Source organism: Convolutriloba macropyga, chromosome 2, assembly GCF_964194025.1.
Source record: "Convolutriloba macropyga chromosome 2, txConMacr16.3, whole genome shotgun sequence".
NCBI lineage: Eukaryota > Metazoa > Xenacoelomorpha > Acoela > Convolutidae > Convolutriloba > Convolutriloba macropyga.
The window spans coordinates 5,314,914-5,336,051 of NC_134469.1; the positions used below are offsets into that span (position 1 = coordinate 5,314,914).

General features: G+C 32.9%; 1 protein-coding gene across 5 annotated transcripts in view; it reads right to left on the reverse strand.

Moving 5' to 3' along the window:
* Positions 1-21,138, reverse strand: part of LOC142355909 (uncharacterized) — a 136,440-nt gene that overhangs the window by 68,055 nt on the left and 47,247 nt on the right. For all 5 annotated transcript variants that reach the window (XR_012761330.1, XM_075407931.1, XM_075407935.1 and 2 more), the window contains one exon: positions 18,564-18,855. Coding sequence is in view for 4 of the 5 variants with exons in the window: in XM_075407931.1 (XP_075264046.1) it covers positions 18,564-18,855 (292 nt within the window). In the remaining variant the exon portion in view is untranslated. The remainder of the gene's footprint in view (positions 1-18,563; positions 18,856-21,138) is intronic.

Below are 21,138 nucleotides of genomic sequence, written 5' to 3' on the forward strand. Positions count from 1 at the left end.
CTCAAAAAGTCCTTACCTGAATTTCCAGGAACAAGTCAGGAACTAATTGAATTGCGACGATACTTGAGTAAAGATCAGATGCCAAAAAGAGCATCTAAATTTTTTTTGATGCCGGGGTTTTTATTTGTGTTTTGTTTGTATGTGCGCGTTACAAATGTGTGTGCGCTTGTATAAAATTTCTGTGGCAAACGGTTTATGAACAAGACGGAAGAGAGATTTAGTAAGATGGAGTTAGTTCCTTAAAAGTTAGTCACAGAGGCAGAATGCAAAAAATGTCGGAAGCCATAAAAAAAACTGAATATTTGGTACAAATTGCGGCCCCAAAGATGTCCATTAACAAATCTGTGTGCCTTCAGATCTCTTTTATAACACGTCTCCGAGACGACGAATTTTTCCCATTATGCTACTGAAAAGTCAAAAGTGACTCAAAAACTCATTTCTAAAAGCCTCAAAAAGTTCATTTCAATTTTTATTGTCAATTTTATAAATAACAATACAATTGCTTCAAGTAATACATGCCTAGTTTTTCACCAATGAGGACTTAGGCAAACAACGAAGAAGGATGAGAAAAGATTAAGAAATAATTGTCCCATTATGCTCATGAAGTATCAAAAATAACAAAAATTTCTCGAAAAAATTTAAAAGAAAATTTCTCGGAAAAGTTACATTTCAAATTTTAGTGTCAAAATTAAATTTAGCATTACAACTCCCCAAAAAATCAATGTGTAGATTTCTCTAGAAAAAAGAGAAGACCTTATAAACAGTGGAGAACCTTAAGCATTGACCAAATGTCAAAAAGAAAAATTTCAAAAGCTTTTTTGTGTTGGTGTTTTTTGTAACATTTGTGGTGTGTGTTGGCTTGTATGGTTTTCCGTGTCTATGTGTCTCAAATTGTACTACACTTAACTTTCTATATTTTTGCAAAGAGTTTTTGTTTTTGTCTGCCAAAAAAAGGCGGCATATTTTTTGATGTAATTTTTCCAATTGCATACAAGTTGCTTGCGGATAATCCCAACGGTTTCTCTGAGTTTAAAAGAATTTTTGCGACCGTTACAGATATTTTGGAACATTATGTGCTACGTACAGTCTCGCACGAGCCGTCTTTTCGCTACTATATATTTGTCATCATAACAAAATTGAACTGAAAAAAATGTTCTCGTCCCATGCTGGTCCTGCTCGAGATTGTTCTTCCTTCTAATTATTTGCATACTTGCAAGATGTTACTAGACTTGGAAGGTCTTACAAGACGATCTATCAGTAGAATTTCGCATCAAGTATTCGATATATCTTGCAAGATTTACATTGTAACAATGCATCTTGCAAAAATCTATCAAGGTATTGCAAGATTAAAAAAATCCTGAGTTGAAAGCGGTAGTTTTTCAAGCTACTTCAGTGTTTTAATTTTCAGAGAGCACAAATTATTTTACGTAAATCAAAACGAACAAAAGCCACTAAGCTCGCTACAATTATCACTTTTCTGCTCGTTCAACGGGATCTACTATGATAGCGGCCCAGTTATACTCCAAATAATGCTCTTCTAAAAAACCCTTCCATTCAAAAAATATTGGTCATTGATCTTAATTCGAGTTTCTATGGGGACCTTTGAGGCACATAGCTTGACATTTAAAATATTTGTTCTTCAAAGTTGCAGAATTGCAGAAAAGTTGAATCAATTTTCATAACAAAATAACACGACATAAAGTCAGCAATGCTAATTTCGCGAAATTTCTCGTTTTTTTTAAATAGCGCAATGATATAAAACTGATCAGTCAATTTTCAATGTAAACCGAAACACTTGAAATTGAATTGAAAAAATACTAACAATTTTTCTGTCTGCAAAGAAAGAAGGCTCGGTAATGTGCGATCGCACAAAGGTTCCGATCCCGCTCATCCACAATTTTGGCATAACTGTCTACCAAATGAGGAACAGATAGAAAACCCCAAAAATTCAAGTATTTAAAAAAAAACTGTATGAACGAAATGCCAATAATAAGAAAGCGAGTCAAGACGAACAGCAAAATCAAACAACAAAAACAAACATAATTACATCAAAAAATTTATGTCAGTTTTAAAAACTAATATTCAATAACAAAGTCAAAATAACGTCAGATAAAACTAAAACTAAACAAAATAACTTGCAATTCACCAGAAAAGTTATGGGACCAGTCCATAATAAGGCTTGATAACAGTTAGACAAAGAACAAAAACAAAAAATTTGAAAAATTCGCTTATTTTTAAAAACAATTTATTTCAAAGTAATGAAAACCATTAGAAATCCACTAAAACATCCCATAGGTATACGATTACCAGTTTTTCTAATGATGGGAATTACGGACTGTTGATATTCAATTTTTATGCGGTTACAAAAAGAACAACAAATAGACAACAAACAAAAAATCAGTTAAATTTTGCCAGAAAACGCCTTCCAAGCCGTAAAGCCAGAATTTGGCCCTCAAATTATGCTCGATCGCACCCTTTCCAAGCATCGATATTGTATTATGTGACCTCTCTTTAATAAAACCGGATAACAAGGAGACAAAAAAGAAAAAAAAAGCAAAATTAAGTAATACTTGTTTTATTTCGAAAAAAAAATTATTTCCAAAGACATAAAAGCCATTAATTACAAAATGAAAAAACTGCATAGGTTCATTCATCCTTTCAAAGGAAGCCACTGAGACCTGAAAATATCCAGAATATTACATACGTCTACAAAAAAGCCGTAAAACATGACAAAAATTAAAAATTTACTTTTTTTTGTGTGAAAAACCCGTGTCGACGACAGGAACGATTTAAAAACAATAGATTTTGTGACACCCATCTCTTTGACACCTTCCCTTGACAGCAATATTGTCATATTTGGCTTTTAATTAACGAGACTAGGTAAAAAACAGACAATAAAAGGAACAAAAATTGCGAAGTTAAAAAGTGTTTTTTACTTTGGAAAACAATTGCCTTCAAAGTCAGAAAAGACATCAGCTATTTCTTAATATCAGAAAATCGGCCCATCTATTTTTCATGAAAAGCCAGTGAAACCGGTTCATTGTACAGGAAATTTCATATGACTAAAAAGACAAAGTAAAAACGACAGTTAAAGACAAAAATAAAAAACTCATTTAAATTCTTCGACAAAGTATTGTCGAACCCGTTAAAACCAGAGTCTTTTTCCATAAGGATTTTAATAGTATCGATTGTGCATTATTTTGGATGACAATAATGTAATATATGAACTGCCAATAACGTGATAATGTGACAAAATTAGAAAACGTGAAAAATGGTCAAGGGCAAGTACATGAAAAAAAATATTGTGAAATCTAGTAGTATCAAAACCAGAAAACCGTAAACTTAAGGTGCAAAACCGCAAAAAAGATTGAAATTGAATTTGGTAGAAAAAAGAAGCATTCTTTCATTGCTGACACTAAGCTACAAGTTGACCAAATTAAGAGAAATATGGAGGCAAAGTTCAATAAGGCATTATTTATTTAAAAATCAAATTTGTTTTTAAAGTCAAAACGACCATAATTGTTCAAATTATTAACTAGATACGAAATTATGAAGCTAATTAGGAAGCAAATTGGATCTATCACTAGTGACCCTTGATTTGAAATGTTGTGTGATTTAATTAATATAGAAAAAAGGTCGAATTTTTTTTATAAAAAAGACCGACTGATTACAATCCGAAGATTTTTGGATTGTAACAGTCCAAGATTAGTCCAAAACCAGTCTTCCTAATGCCTTTTGTCCATTAAGATTATTTAATTTTTCGAATGTTATCGATATAGATTTTTTGTTTGATAAAAGTCAAAATAAACGCTGCGTTTTTGATAAAAAAACGAGTAAAGTTAGCAAGAAACGACAAAGTTTTAATTACGGAGCACTCACAACGGAAGTTGAAGTAGAAATGGCCCCTTTTGAGTCCACAAAAATTGTGTGAGCGGTTTTTGGGGTTTGTACTTCCTGCGAATTTAATCAAAGTGGATTAAATAAACTTATTTTGTGCTGTTTTTGATGAAAAAGTCAGAATTTTGAAAAATTTAGCCAGAATTATTCACAAAAAAATTTAAAATAGCCGACAGCATCTTTTGTCTTTAAAAATCAAAATTAACAACACCCACAACAATCAAAATTAAAAAAATAACAAATTTCAGCAAAATTAGCGAAATTAGTCCAAAACTCCGGAAAATGTAAAAAAAAATCAAGGGAATTCACTCTATTTTCTCAAAAGTTTAAACCTCGATAACTCCCTGTGAAAATCGAAAATCAAAAAAATCTTTTTAATTCCATATTCTACGCTGGACAAGCTTTCTAATAATACTAGTCTCAACTCTCTACGATAAATATATCGATCGGCCAAAATTGTCTGAACAAAAAAAAACACATTTGAGTATATAGTTCCTCCCCCCCGCCCTCAAGAGGGGTCGGAACAAAACAATGACAATTTAGACCACCGTAGATTAGATATTATTGATGAATAGCAAATTTAAGCTTTCTTGAGTGTTTCATCATAATAAAAAAAATTATTAATTTACGTTTTAATCAATTTATTTGAAAGGATGTATATACTTAGCAACCTGGATATATTCTCTGAAATCATATTTTGGAATCCAAAAAAAGGAGCTGAAATAATCGGAGGAGATGTAAATGCTTATTCTTAATATCTTTATACAATTAATTTCTTCATCATAATCTGCTGAGGTGTAACGGCTAACGCAAACTGTTTTGAATATTAAGAATATTTTATCTAGACACAAATGCTATAGAATCATATTGCGTGCACGAAAAATACTTCGGCGAGGTAACTTAACGTGCGGCATCATGAAACGGCTTATAAAGTTTGTAAAAGAGTAAAAACAAAATCTTAACAAACTTTTACAAACTTCTGAAGCCGAACGAAACATTGAAGTGGCTGTTATGCTGTTCATGCTAAACGCTTAAAACGCTACTTCATAAAAAGCCAGATAGAACTAAAAAAGCCAGCTTTATAAACCAGCTAGAAATGTACAAAAATCAAATAAGAGTGAGAAGAAAATTTATCATAGCGCTGACTTTAATTTGTCTTACAGAATTGATAGTTGTTCCTTTGCTTGAAAATAATGTTCTTCCTCTTCCAGCCGTTTTCTTTAGCTTTAATACGAACTTCAATGATATTTCGGCTGAAGAAAACTCGGTCAAAAAAACTAACCCAAATCCGAATGGAGCTTATTCGTGGCGAGATTTGAGTATTTTATGTGTTGTTCATACTTGTTCTAGAAACCTTCAAGGTCGAGCCAAATATGTGAAAAAAACATGGTCAAAACTTTGCAACAAAACATTGTTCTTAAGCGACGAAAATGACCCGATATTTCCTACTATTAAAGTTACAAACCGAACAGGATTTGGCGAAGTTTGGGCCAAAACAAGAAAAGGAATGGAAATGCTATACTCAAAATACCTGAACAAATTTGATTGGTTTTTCAAAGCTGATGACGATACGTATGTAATTATGGACAATTTACGAAAATTCTTGTTCAAGAAAGACTCAAAGAGATTAGAATTTTACGGAAAAGTTATGAAAAATGGGCTCAGTAAAGAGGGATATTTACAAGGTGGCGCAGGTTATGCTTTTGGAAATAGAGCTCTGGAAAGACTGGTTGAAGATGGGTTCGAAAATAGAACGAAATGTCAAAGTGAGGATTTTAGCTCCCACTCCGATGACGTTTTTCTCGGACTGTGCCTGGCAAACTCTGGGATAACTTTGGCCACCGATTGCTTCGATGGACAAGGAAGAGAATTATTTCACCACAAGGACTTCCATACACAGATTTGCTACCGATGGTTTAAGAGGAAAAGTTTCTATAGACGTGCTTCTAGTAAACGCGCTTTGGAGAAATGTTGCTCGAACGAAAGTATATCTTTCCACACCATTTACGGGACCGATCAGTTGATATTGGATTTAGTGCTGAAAGAAAAAAGATTCAGACATGGCATTTCCAACTTACTTACGATTTCGTCTCCGTGATTTTTTGCTAGTTTCATATTTTGCTCAAATTGAGGGAAAAAAACAAGGAAATGTGTCTACAAAAAATGTATTTAATGAAGATACAGGTCAAGTAAAACAGCAATCTCTGAAAACTGCCGAACTCTGGAATTGATTGAATTGAAAGCTAATTTCTCAAAGCATTTCTGAAAGTCTTTGTATGACACATACGTTTACTTGATAGTAGTATAAGTAAATGATGTGTATCACTACTGGGGGGGGGGGGGGGGGGGGATTTAGAGGGGGTCGTTTTTTTACAGTACGTGACCCCCCCTCTCCCCCCCCCCCCCCCCCCCCTCGCCCTAGTATTGATGCACGTCATTTACTTATACTACTTTTGATAATTTTCTATATTTTCTATTCGATTTAATTCGGTATTTGTAAAACTCTTTTCAAAGAAAAAGCTATTCTTCTATGGAAATAAAACCAGCAATAAAACTAGCAATGTCTCCTAAAAATTATGCACAGTATCATTTTCAAGATCTATGATTTGTAATACTATCAGCAGACATATTTCAAGGTCTGTTCAACTACAATACGCAATCATTTTCTTTAGATTTGTTTCAGCTACAATAAAAAAATAAAAACACTGCTCATATTTTTAATAGAAATTCAATATTTTTTTAAAATCAAAACTGATAGCTGAAATCACATTACTTTACATTACACAGTCTTCATTTATATTAAAACAAAATTGCTGGTAATGTCAAAAACTATGAATCTGTGAACCTTCAGAAAAATAATTTTTCCGGGTGAAGCCCTCTCGATGAAAACGGATGTTCAAAGAAAATAGCGTCCAATGACTGCAGTTAAAAGTCCACTTGATGTTGGGCTCAATGACCAGTTCAAAAAAGACTGGCTTTATTTTGATAAAGGCAGTTATCAGTACTTGACCGGAAATTACCTAAATACAATGTGACGTCAAATCATCATTGAGCAATTAAAATGAAAATTTTGAATTGGAACTATAAAGAAATATCATTGTTTGTTATTTGTTTTCTAATGTAAATTAAAAAAAACAAGTTCACCAACACGCAGACAATAACTATAACTACTATGCGGCCTGCTCTGATTTCGATTGAACTTTATAATCCTCTGTAATTTAATAATAGTTAATGCATTGCTAAACGAACCTCCCTTTTATAATAGCAGTACTTACGAAACAGAAACAACTTAATTGTTGTCGAAACACACATTAAAAGTTGTTGACTGCTAAACGCAGAGAGCCGGTTTTTTACTATGATTTTTTGTCTGAACAGTGTAAAAAGTGACATGATCATAATCTGTTCATAGTAAAAAAAAACAGAGAAATATTATGATTCAGCGCTGATTTTTGATGTTACTATGGTCCAGGCTGCAAAACAAAAAATATAAAAACAAAAAATAACTGTAGAATCTATAAGAACTCTATAAATACTCCATGCATGCAGCTTGGTGTATCAAATAGACATCAGCAAACAATATACGACAAACCATTTTGTTAACCAACGACCAGTGCAACACTAGAGGAATGTGACAGTATTTCAAAAATACATTTATGAAAACTGAAAAATTCAAAAAAGTTGAATTTAATAAATATTATGGATTGTTTTCAAATTTCAGTTCATTATAATATTTATCACCAAATATTAATCCATGGTTTCAACTCTCTCAAGCGGGTAATAGATTGTAGAAACTGGTCAAAATTGTTCAGAACGCCAATTTATACTTATCGCTCATCAGCAATTAAGAACTTTTGGAATTTTCCAAGTAACTCAAAAAATAACCAAAATTCAGGGACATAAAAACCCATCTGAGGACATAGAAGATAATTTTACTTCAATAATGTAAACTTCCGTAAATTGTCTGTGAAATCCAAATTTTGGGAAAACTCTACAAAGGAAAGCTCAACATTTTTTGTTTCAAAAACCTTGTGAAATTTGAAACTTTAAGGACGGTCTTGGATTTCAATTCAAGATCTACCACACAAGTGTCGTACTACATATCTGCGATAGTGTCAAAACAAGTGGATACTTATCGTGACAAAAAGTGTGTCTGACTTCAATTTTTACATTTTTTGAAAAAATATTGAGAATAATTATGAACTCTAACTGCTGCTGCTGGCTTAGTAACATTTTTCACTAGGAAAAGTATTACCTTTAACAAGTTGGTGATCAATAAAGCAAAAAAGCAAAAGGTTGAATACCGACCAATCCGGTTTTTCAGCCCAATTAGCAACTGAGTTTAAGAAGGGTCAGTTTAAATCACTAAAAACAACAGTTTATATTCCGCAAATGACTCTTTTTCCCAATTTTAAGAGAAACTCAGGAGAGAAATTTTTACAAAACAATGTTTTCTGATGATCGCTCAATTTTTCTTGGGGTTATCGTGCATTGGGACGTACTGGACAGGCCAACAGGTAGAACAATTAATCAGATAGTGACTCTAATTTTTTGATTAAAGCGTCTTGATAACGTATAAAAGAGCGAAATAAGGAAAATAAAGTTTCACTATCATTACAACCTTCTACGATTTACTCAAAATAAGTAGTAGATCCGGAAAGTTCAAGAGGTTCATGACAGTGAATAGAAGTTCACATATGCTGGAAAAAAGGCTATTATTAAAAAAAAATTATATGTAAACTTCGCCGACGATGTAAGCTCCGACGATGTCATTGTACTACGAAGAATATTTTCATTCGAGAAATCAAGAATAGAAAGAACATCTTTATAGTTTCAAGAACCCGAAAACATTCATAAAAATTTTCTAAATTAATAAATTCTCCCGAAGCTTATTACCTGATGCTCAAAATTTATTATCTGATGATGACATAAAAAAAAAGATAATGAAAATTGTTATGAAAACTGTTGTAAATCAGCATGTAGAATTAATCACAGAGCAGACTTTTTGAGATACAACCAAAATAGACAAATTAAAATTTGTTTGATTACATTTTCAAGAATTCAGAATTTCGTCGTTTAGTTTTAACTTTTTTAAATTTTGGTAAGAATCATTGAAGCAGTCAACATCTCTGGCGCAACCAGAAGAAACAAAAAACAAACCGCAAAACAATTTGAAAGAAAAAGTTTTGCACCTAAAATTGGCTTTACTTATAGAGTAGCGAAAGCATATCTTGGAAATTTCTTCAAAACTTTGATGACCTTCAAAACGTTGAATCTATTCCACAAAAATTTCCATAGAGACGGAGTTTTTCCTTTAGGTTTTGTTATAAAATTTTAGTCGAACACTTGTTGCAATGTTTTTCATTCTGAGACACGAAATAGTATATTTCTATACCTGTAAACTCTCCAAACATTTTTTTCAATTTAAAACACTGGATACGCACATTTTAAGACGTAATTTTGACGGCTCTTCTCAGATTAAAAAATGTTTGGAGAGTAAAAAATGTTTGGAGAGTTTATTAAATAGATAGATTATTAAAATGAATACGCGGGGCAGCCATGGTGGCCCCCAGTCTCATTGATTTCTGGAAAAGCTTATCACGAGGATATTTCAATTGTCTCTAACGATATCTTTGGGTGGACCTACTGTCAGGACGTCCTACCTCGACACTGTAGTCAACACCCTTCCTCAACCAGCTTAGTTCCTCTCAATTTATATTATATCATTTGTATCTTTCACCTCTATCCGTATGATCAAAATAGTTGCGGCAAGTTCCCTTTATCATTCCATCAACAAGTTAAAACCATCAGAACAAGAGAAACTTTCTGACATTGTTTACTCTTTCCCTGGCATTAACCTAGACCCAAACACATCAAACTATTGTTACGATTATCTTACATCAGCTCCTTTGAGAAACCGAAACATTATTCTTTGGCACAATCTTGTGAAAAATACTCTAACCTCTCATCCCAGGAAGAAAAACACCCCTGAAACGGTTGACGAATTGATCGAAACCTTGAAGACTATTGCCAACCTCTTTTGTGTTGTCACCTGCCAACGCGAAGGAGCGCCTCATATCTTTGACAAACTTGTAAAGGCTCTAAAGTATTACGTAATCGACGTGACAAAGCACATCATTAGTGCCTCCGAACGAACCGACGAGTTGGTATTAGCAGAATACTGAGAGCTCCATCAACACCCAGACGTGGAACGGCGAAGCCTGGCATCAGTACTACACTACAACACTGACATCAAGCGAATCTTCAAGACACGTGGTACGAAGCGACGATCGGCTGGTGAACGACGGGAAGCCAAACGAAGAAAACAATAGATCAGGTAGGCGTACTTATTGAGTCTTTGGCTCTGATCCCCTACTAGTTCTTGTTCATTTGTTAAACTGTTAATCTTCTAAGGCGCGCTTATAGAGTCTCTGGCTCTGAGCCCCTGGAAGATGTCTAAACACAATACCCGCCATCGAATGAAGTTAATCTCCGATTGTTGCTCTACATGTGCCGAGACAATTCTGAAAAATGAAAGCTCTTTTGACTGCTTCTTTTGTGGACGTCGAATGCACCTAACAGAGAACTGCACAGGCCTAAGTGAAACGGTAATGAAAGGAGTCTTTGCCCTCGGTAAAAATGACCTACTGCTTTGTAACGCCTGCGTTGAATACAAACGCCAAGAAAAGATTGAACATGCACTTCAAGAGCACGCGACGGTAAAAGAGCACCAGAAAAACCTAATGAAAAACCTTGAGAGCGAAATGACTGACCTCAAGAAAGCTGTCTCTGAGATCAAGTCGTTCCTCACAAGCAAGCCCCAAATAGAAGCAGACCCCACTGTTGTACCAACTCCAAAACCTGAAGCGCCGCCGAAACCTGTTGAAGAGATTGACGGCATACGAATACGTGGAATCCCTGAATCAAACGAAAAAGAAGCTAGACTACGTCAGGAACATGATCTTGCCCAGGTTCAGAAGTTACTGGCGCACGTCGAGGTCAATGCGGATATTAGAGATGTGATACGGCTGGGGCGGCACGAGGAGGGCAAAACTAGAACAATACTTTTGAAGATTCCGAATGCCTATCAAAGACGAATGATTTTACTTTCTGCGAGAAAACTGAAAACCTTTGGCGAACCTGTGTTTTTGAGTCGACAACTAACAAAAGAAGAAAATGATCGTGAAAACCAAGCTTCAATGCGAAGACGTGAACTAATCAATGATGGCACCGAACCAAAGAATCTTCGAGTTCGTGACGGAAATTTGTTCATCCGGCGAGGCACAAAATGGGTCAAGGAGAAAACAGCCGAAGTCCACGGGTCCTTTTGAGTAACCACCTTCCTCAACATTCTTATCTACAATGCCAGAAGTATACTCGAATATGACCGACGAACCTCTTGCTCCAATGCCATAACAGTAGCAAATCATTACCAAATCGTTTGCCTTACAGAAACGTGGCTTACTGAAAGTGTCAAAGACAGTGCAACCTTCCTCGCCAACTTTACAATACACCGAAAAGACCGACCAAGTGCAAAGGGGGCTACAAAACACGGTGGTGCACTCATAGCTGTTGCTCGAAACATTCCAAGTTGTGAAATTGTCTAAAGCTTCAAAGAATGTGTTGTTATCCGGTTGCTGATGAACAAACCTATCATAATCTGCTGTCTTTACAGTGCGCCGCGCAACAGTCATTACACATGGTCGGTTGCTGACTTCGCACAACTTTTGACCTTTCTGAGGTCCAAGCAATATGAATATGGAGCTGTCTGTTCATACATTGCTGGGGATATAAATCTGACCTGTACCCACTGGCCTTCGATGACCTCGACTTTGTCCGACGAGCAGATAATACTGAACGAGCTCTGCGACCTAAACTTTCAACAACTAATTCGATCTCAAGATGGAAAGTCGTTGGACATTTTCCTATGCAACAAACCCCAGACTGTTTCAAGCATTGTTCATGACCATCATTTTAGAAGCATGTTCAGAAGCGATCATATGCCGTTTCACGCCAAGGTCTTCTATGCTATCAAGCTATCACACACACAACCGCCAAAACCAAGGCAGAAGCTCGATTTTGGAGCCTTTGCATATAACAAAGCTAATTGGAACGAGATGAACGGGTTTATTGCTCAGCATCCTTTTCTTCCTTACTGTCTGAGCAACGTAGACTTGTTGTTAGATCTTTGGTACCAATGGCTTTATGAAATCCTCCAAGATTTCTTACCTATCATCACAAAACACAGATCTGAACTCGCGCCCTGGGTCAGTCATGGATCGTCTCACCTTATCAAAAAATTGAATACCCTTCAACTAAAGCAGCAACGGAAACCAACGCCCACAACTAAACTCAAAATCGGGCATGTGCAAACGAATCTTGCTCTAGCACTTCAACACGACCAACAAGAGCATGAACTTCGACTCTTCCAAGATGGCAAGTTTACTGACATACAACGCTATCTCAAGTCTGTCACCAAGTCAAGTTCTGTGCCCGCCGAAATCTTCCTGAATCACCGAACAGCTACTACTGACGTTGCTAAAGCCGACCTGTTTAACGACTACTTCCAGTCAGTGTTCACACAGATGCCTTACAGAGTCAAAACAGACAACAAGAACGTTGTAATTCAGTTGAGCCACGTCTACTTCACCACCGAAGAAATCCAGAGCTCACTGCTGCAACTTGATGTAAACAAAGCCAAAGGACCAGACAGGATAAGGAATGCGCTCTTAAAAAACCTCCACAAGTCATTGCCAAAATCGTTTTGTCTACTCTTCAATTTAATAGCTTGCAAAGCTCATTTCCCAACTAAATAGAAAGTAGCTGAAATTGTACCAATCTATAAAGATGGTGACAAACAGGACGCCTCTAACTACAGACCTATCAGCCTTCTGTTCGCAGTGTCAAAATTGCTAGAAACGCTCATCTTCAACAAACTGATTCCAGTAGTCTACTCAACCTTACATCCCGCACAGCATGGTTTTCGGCCTAAACGATCGACCACAACAAATCTAATAGAGTACTTGCATGAGATCTTCAGCTGCCTGGACTCCAACCCTTCCTACCTCACGACCTTTTATATCGATTTCCAGAAGGCATTCGACAAAGTCTCTCACGATCTACTTTTAGACAAACTATCGGCGCTTGGCATCGGAGGAAACTCCCTAAGTCTGCTTCGAAGCTATCTGTCAAATCGGAAACAAACAGTGCGAATAAATAGTACAACCTCAAAAGAACTTGATGTCTTTAGCGGCGTCCCCCAAGGTTCCATTCTGGGCCCGCTGTTCTTCCAAGTCTTCATAAACGATTTGCCGTCCTGTGTTATGTCAAAGGCTTTTGGATATGCGGATGATTACAAAATTGTAGGGACCAATCCTGTGACGCTCAACATAGATGTCAGAAAACTGTGGAGGTGGTGCGATGATAATCTGATGTCAATGAACCTTACGAAAAACAAGCTGTTGTGTATTAAAGGCTCTGCCCAAATATCTCTGCCCAATTATACCTTCGAAGCCACTCAATCGATTAAAGATTTGGGCCTCTTTGTTACTGACTCTTTAATCTGGACACTACACGCGAAGAAAAGAACTGAAAAAGCCTTGAATGTATTCCTTCTGCTAAAACGAAACCTTTGCGAGGCAAATTTTGCAACCAGGAAAAATGCATATGTTTGCTACGTCGTGCCAATTGTCAGCTATGGCGCGGCCTTGTGGAAACCATCAAAGGGCGATTTAACTTTACTTGAAAGTGTTCAACGAAAAGCAATGGCCTGGATATTCAAGAACAGCAACAGCGTCCTCTCATACAAGGAAAAACTTCAGAAAATCAACATCTTGCCACTGTCTCTATATCAAGAACTTCATGTCGTGTTATTATTTGCAAAAATGTTATCGGGAAAAGTTGATATAGACTGGCAAAGCCATGTCACTCTCGCTGAGGTGGGAACCCGGAGAGCCCAAGTCACTAGAAATTTTATCTGTAAGCAAAGGCGGTTGCAGAAGAGTGAGTCAGATTTTTGGTACCGAGCCTGTCACCTTACAAATCTGTTCAATGATTATTTCAAATATGATATCCTCCTTGATCGAGAGCACAAGAGCAAACTCCTGGAACTCTACAATCGGTTCTTCATATCCCGCTACAACGAATCACAAACTTGCACTTGGCGTCTCTTGTGTGGCTGCAATAACTGTAGAGACTTGAAGAAACTCATCTTTACGAAAATAACAATAAATTTTGAACAACTCAATAACAGGGTTTTATGCGAACCCGTGGATTACTTTATCCTAAATCCTTTGTTATTATTATTATTATTATTATTATTATTATTATTATTATTATTATTATTATTATTATTATTATTATTATTATTATTATTATTATTATTATTATTATTATTATTAGTATTATTATTATTATTATTATTATTATTATTATTATTATTATTATTATTATTATTATTATTATTATTATTATTATTATTATTATTATTATTATTACTATTATTATTATTATTATTATTACTATTATTATTATTATTATTAATATTATTAGTATTATTATTATTATTATTATTATTATTATTATTATTATTATTATTATTACTATTATTATTATTATTATTATTTTTATTATTATTATTATTATTATTATTATTATTATTATTATTATTATTATTATTATTATTATTATTATTATTATTATTATTACTATTATTATTATTATTATTATTATTATTATTATTATTATTATTATTATTATTATTACTATTATTATTATTATTATTATTATTATTATTACTATTATTATTATTATTATTATTATTATTATTATTATTATTATTATTATTATTATTATTATTATTATTATTATTATTATTATTATTATTATTATTATTATTATTATTATTATTATTATTATTATTATTATTATTATTATTATTATTATTATTATTATTATTATTATTATTATTATTATTATTATTATTATTATTATTATTATTATTATTATTATATTATTATTATTATTATTATTATTATTATTATTATTATTATTATTATTATTATTATTATTATTATTATTATTATTATTATTATTATTATTATTATTATTATTATTATTATTATTATTATTATTATTATTATTATTATTATTATTATTATTATTATTATTATTATTATTATTATTATTATTATTATTATTATTATTATTATTATTTTTATTATCATTATTATTATTATTATTATTATTATTTATTATTATTATTATTATTATTATTATTATTATTATTATTATTATTATTATTATTATTATTATTATTATTATTATTATTATTATTATTATTATTATTATTATTATTATTATTATTATTATTATTATTATTATTATTATTATTATTATTTTATTATTATTATTATTATTATTATTATTATTATTATTATTATTATTATTATTATTATTATTATTATTATTATTATTATTATTATTATTATTATTATTATTATTATTATTATTATTATTATTATTATTATTATTATTATTTATTATTATTATTATTATTATTATTATTATTATTATTATTATTATTATTATTATTATTATTATTATTATTATTATTATTATTATTATTATTATTATTAAGAGCAAAACAGGCAACCATGACAAAGAAAATGCTGTGATCAGAGTAGCCATACTAGTCCACTAATTATACGTGTGTATAATAATTGTTCTGATTCCTTCTTTAAAAAAATTTGACGTGGTTACACAAACCTGTACACTCCCCGCATAATTGACAAAAAAGCACAAAACTAAACTGCGACGGGCAGGTTTTTTGACACGGTAATGGAAAATTATGTTAGACTACAACTTCATCGATCTAGAACTCAATTTTCTATCTCTTAAGAAAAATCCCACTTATTTGTGATATTTAATAAATATCTTTTCAGTGAAAACTCTAAATTGACAGATTTATCACTGATTTAAAAGAACAGAAATCGAATACCTTACTTTATTCTTTTTAGAATAGTTTTGATTAAGCGTGACCCAAGTTGAGACCTCTTACAGAAAAAAAAACAAAGCCGGTAGATTGTCAGAAAATAGCCGCGAAAGACGCTTGTGGCCTTCCATGGAATTGAAACAAATATAGAAATAAGATAGAGATTGGCCTCAACCCTTCAATAGACCACAAAAATTTTTGGGTAAGCTCCGGAGTGTCATTTTTATGAGACACATGCGCTCTATAAATAAAAACCCCAATACACTTTTTCAAAATTAAAATTCGAAATCAAAAAGACTCTAATACGCATTAGGGCAAATACGTTTGGCACTACTTACATGAACACAACTGATCTTTAACTAGTAAATGTTCCTAAAATTTAAAATTCATTAAGTGAGTTCCGAAGTCATTTTTTGAGTGAGGTCACGCAATTGACCTGAAAGCAGAACAAATGACGTCACGCACACAAATTTTAACAGCAAAGCAGTAGAAGTCACTGAAATTGGAAAGAAAAATCATGGTCGCAAGAATCAATGATAGAGAGGACTAAAAAAACATAGCAGTACAAGTCCTGGCGTACAAAACAAAGAATTTCCATTTACTAGACAAAAAATCAGACCTAGAACGGACAATGAATGAATTGGGACCATTTCCAAAAAAATCAGATAAAAAAAATTAAAAAAAAAAAACTGAAAATTAATGCCAAAATGCCGCATGTGAACAAAAACCACCATCGCGAAATGGAAATTTCAATCAAACGAAAAACTAGGCCTAGAATGAACTATAAATGGATTGGAAAAACCATTTAGAAAAAAAAACCAATCTAAAAAATCGAAAAAAAGTAAAAAATCAAAGTGAAATTGACGCATATGAACTAAAAACCACTAGCGAGAAAGCGAATTTTTGTTCAAACACCGTTTTCACACTCTACTTTAAAATTAAAGCCAAAAATACTCACGCCGCAAAACCACTCGCTTTTTCGCTCCACTTCCTGATTCGGCGTGACCAAAATCACTACTCCAATTTGACTTCAAAAATCATAAAAATGTGAGAACAGATCTTAAGAAACATAGCCGGAAGAATTCCAGAAACAACTCGAAAGAGAAAATTGCCCATACTTATCGTTAAACAACTAGAACAACTATTGTGAACCCTAAACCTTCACAAATGCCATAAAAAATTTAAAGAAGAATAAAAACGGCATTCAAAAACAAATTGAACAAAAAACTAAAAAAACTAAATGAGTTTTTTAATAGTACACGGAAACATAAAACCGAATGAGGTTCCTTTGCAATAAGAGCAATGCAAAGCTCGCAAAACAATGGACAAATCATAATAGGGTGGGTAAGAAACTTGTGTAAGCTTAAAAAAAGAAAAACTGCAAAAAATGAGAAAAATGGTTGAAAATTTCTCAATTTTTCTGTCATTTTTCCTAAGAAAATAATATATACAAACAAAACTTTAATCAATTGTTTTTTGAAAATTCGTTAAGTAGCAAGCTTCTATTCAAATCCCACTTAAAGCAGTAAAACAAAAAAACAGGTTTTGATCAAAAACCTCCATATTAGCATTACAACCTTCAATTCCTATCAAAACAAGCTTGAAACTAATACAATAGCATAATCAAACCTCATAACCATCAAAAGTTGCAAAAAACTGCTTTTGCAAATGTTGCAAAAAAAATTGCAAAAAAACTGCAAAAGCACTCTAATTTTTTCACGCGTTTCATTTCCCGCTTCAAAAATCACTAAAAAAAAATTGATTTAAAAAAAGGACTTCTCCAATACTCCTCTTCCAGTCGTAAAAAAAACAGCGCCCCAATACAATTCAAATTCTTTGAATTGTAAAAACACGATGTCCCCAATAATAGCCGCCATCGCTTCGCGGCTATTAATAAAAAATAAATTGTTTCCTATGGTCAACAAAATCACACAACGATGACATTCAATTACAAAATACACCACCAAGACTATAGGAGATCGCTATTAATTCAATGACTCCTCAATTGTCTCAAGAAATAGACGGAGTTAGCGCTTAATCTTACTGAATTTTAAAAATCAATTAGCCATAAAGCCTGAGAGGAGCAAAATGTCAATTAAAGTCTCTAACTAAAAACTTTGCTATAATTTTCCATACATAAGACATCTACCACATCGTGAAATATTTTTTAGAATCGCAGTTCATTAACCTACTGTCAAGAAAAATCAATTTCAAAAGCTAAAAACATTTTTGAGCTCTATCATTTTGAAATGTTTCAAAAGGACTCAAATTTAGTAGCATACAAGGAGCATCTGGGAGTTAAATTACCTTTTTTGGAAATTTATTCACTACTACCGTGAGCATATGTTTATGCTCTACATTGCCTCACGACTTTATACATGTTCACACTAAGTGGGGTATAATTAAGTGTTTTTTAAATGGCCTTTGCTCTCTGCAATTTCTCAAATCTTTGGATCTTTTCCGTTTGCACCCCCTCCCCCCTCCCCACCCCCCAAGTACGTTATGCATACCCCAGTTACATACCATGTGTCATTAAAAAGTCATCATTATGTAAAAAAATATTGCACGTGCGTTTGAGGGGCGCAAATAATACGCACCCACTAAGCTGGGGGGGGGGGGGTGGTTGGGCGGCACAACGGGAAAAAACTTTTGATCCTTTATCTCTATGCAAACTGACCTGGGAGTACTGATGCAAGAACGCCAACTTCGCCCGGCTGATTCGATCTCCGATCTCTGAGTAGCGATGCACAATCTCCGCTTTCAACAACTGTTCCCGAGTGAGATCTCCGCCCGATAACCCCTCGGCGGTGGGCAACTCTCTTTCCGTATATGGAAGGTGGGGGTCACTGCTAGACTGTGGGACGTTGCCTTCGTCGTCGAGTTCAACCGAGAGCCAATTTTCGTGTAGGTATGACCTCAGTTCATCCTCGGATCCGAATACGTCATCACACGCAAGAAGTTTTGAAATTCTAAACAAAGACCTCAAATATAATACAAGTCCGTAAAGCAGTCAAAAGTGCGTAATCGATGTCTAAAATTATCTATCATAAATTATCTATCATAAATGTCTTCTTTTAAAAAGTCTGTTGAGATCTTTCGATTTGAAATTACCACTGTTAACAAATAAACGCGCAGAATGAAAGGAAAAGAACATCAAAGCTGGATTCGAGATTTTGAGTGGAGGCGGGGTAATAATATGCGTTTGCAAATATTTAGGGAGCATTTCTCCTCTGCAATGTTTACTTTAAACCAAATAGAGTAAAAAAGACTTCGAACGGAAAACTATAAACTAAACTGTCATTTACAGCATACTTTAGTTGAGACGAAAAAGTTATCTTGAAAAGTTTCGAAAGATTGCCGAAAAAATCTTTTATCTTGTAAGATTTTGCAAAGATAAACGTCTTTTAAAATTTTATTGCAAAACTGTCCTAGATAATCGTGTAACATCTTGTCTGAAAATTTTCTTTCTTACAAAATCTCAACAGATATTGGTAAAAAAAGTTCATTTTCACAAATCCTGTTAAATTAATTCGAGACAACGATTACTTCGCAAGGTCTTAGGTGATGAACTTATAAAGAGCAAAAAAATTATGCACATATAAGAACCTTTTAAAAACGTTTCCTAGTGATTTATTGAGAGTTTTGATTCCTAAAATCCTTTCATTTTCACTGTCTCCTTCTCAAAAAAAGATATTTGAAACATTTATTTATTTCTCAAAAATTAAATCCAAAACGAAATGAAAAAAAAGTTTTATCAGGTCAAACAGTCTTGAGGTCCTTCTGAGAAAAATCTGTTTTCAAGAAAAATGTACAGTATCCTCTAGAGATTGTAGCGTAATGACAACAATTTATATAGAGCGTTAAAACTAACTAAACACAGTTGAAGAGAACAAAACACAAATTTCACTTAGAGCACAGTTTGCCTTTCAAACATGAACAAAGACTCAAATTTATCCCAGGTTTTCACCCATTAAAAAGTTTTGATAAATTTAAATTTAAGCAAAATTTCATCAAAAATTGACAAACTGATCCGGTAGTTTGATGAAATAATTCTCACTTTAAAAATTAAAATCTAAAAAAAGGTATTTTGTCAATGTATTTTTTTATTTTCATAATTATCTTATTTTGGCTTTAATAGATTAATAATTGAGTTTTCACTGATCTCGATAAATATCAGATTTGAACAAAACAAACATTATGAATATAAACCTAAATTTACCCCAAGTTTTTAAACATTAAAAAAGTCTGAAAAATTGAAATTTAAGCGAAAAAACAACGCAGAAAAAAAAACAATTTACAAATTTTCTTTTTCAAAATCACTCTTTTTTCAGACTCACCAAGTTACTCTTAAAAAAGTTTTATAGCAAACTTGATAAAACGAGCCAAAGAGTTCTTTAGAAATCAAAATTATTTAATTTCAGTATAGAAACGTTTGCTAGGAAATCACGCAGCACTACTTTTGCGCACAGGACTACCGTAAAAATAATTTGAAGAGCAAAGTATCTCAAATTTCATTTTAGTTCCAAATCGTAAAATCAAAACAAGAAAGATGCGAGGATATTTTTTCTGTTAATTATTCATTTCAACATTTATTAAGTGAGCTGTGTGTTTGACAATATGACTAATTTGGTAGCAAAGGGGTCGTTAATGAAGAAAATATCAACGCTATATTATGACGAACTAGGCATATTTCAACAGAAATAATCATCATTTATCGCTTTACACGTGATAATTATACTAAAAAACTGAAAAAAGCGTACAGTTAAATTACTTTTTTATAATAGGTTGTTCGGATAGAAGGTCAAAGCGCATATCACCAAAATAAATAAATACCCTATTAAATAAAATTTCGCTGATAACATTTCTCTCTGAAGTATTCTTTTCAAATTCAATATTTTAAGATGCAAGATACTTTTAAAAATCTATTGGCTTTTCACGAATGTTTAAATAAATGAAAAAGTGACAACCGCAAAAAATTGCAGTTAGAGAAAAATCTCACATCGTAGTCCAGTATTGGCGGTTTTGGCTCAGCAAACACTCGCCAATACTTAAAAAATATGTTTTCTCGAAGCATGCATAAAATGTCAGCAAAACAGGACATAGTACAATTTCCTTCGAGAAAAATTTTGCATCCTGTTGGAAAATGGAAACAAGTACCCATGAGATATTTGAAAAACGGCAGAAGTATAGATTAAGTAGACAATCCAAATCATCATTCATCAGAAAAATCAAGAGATAAAAAATCAAGAGGT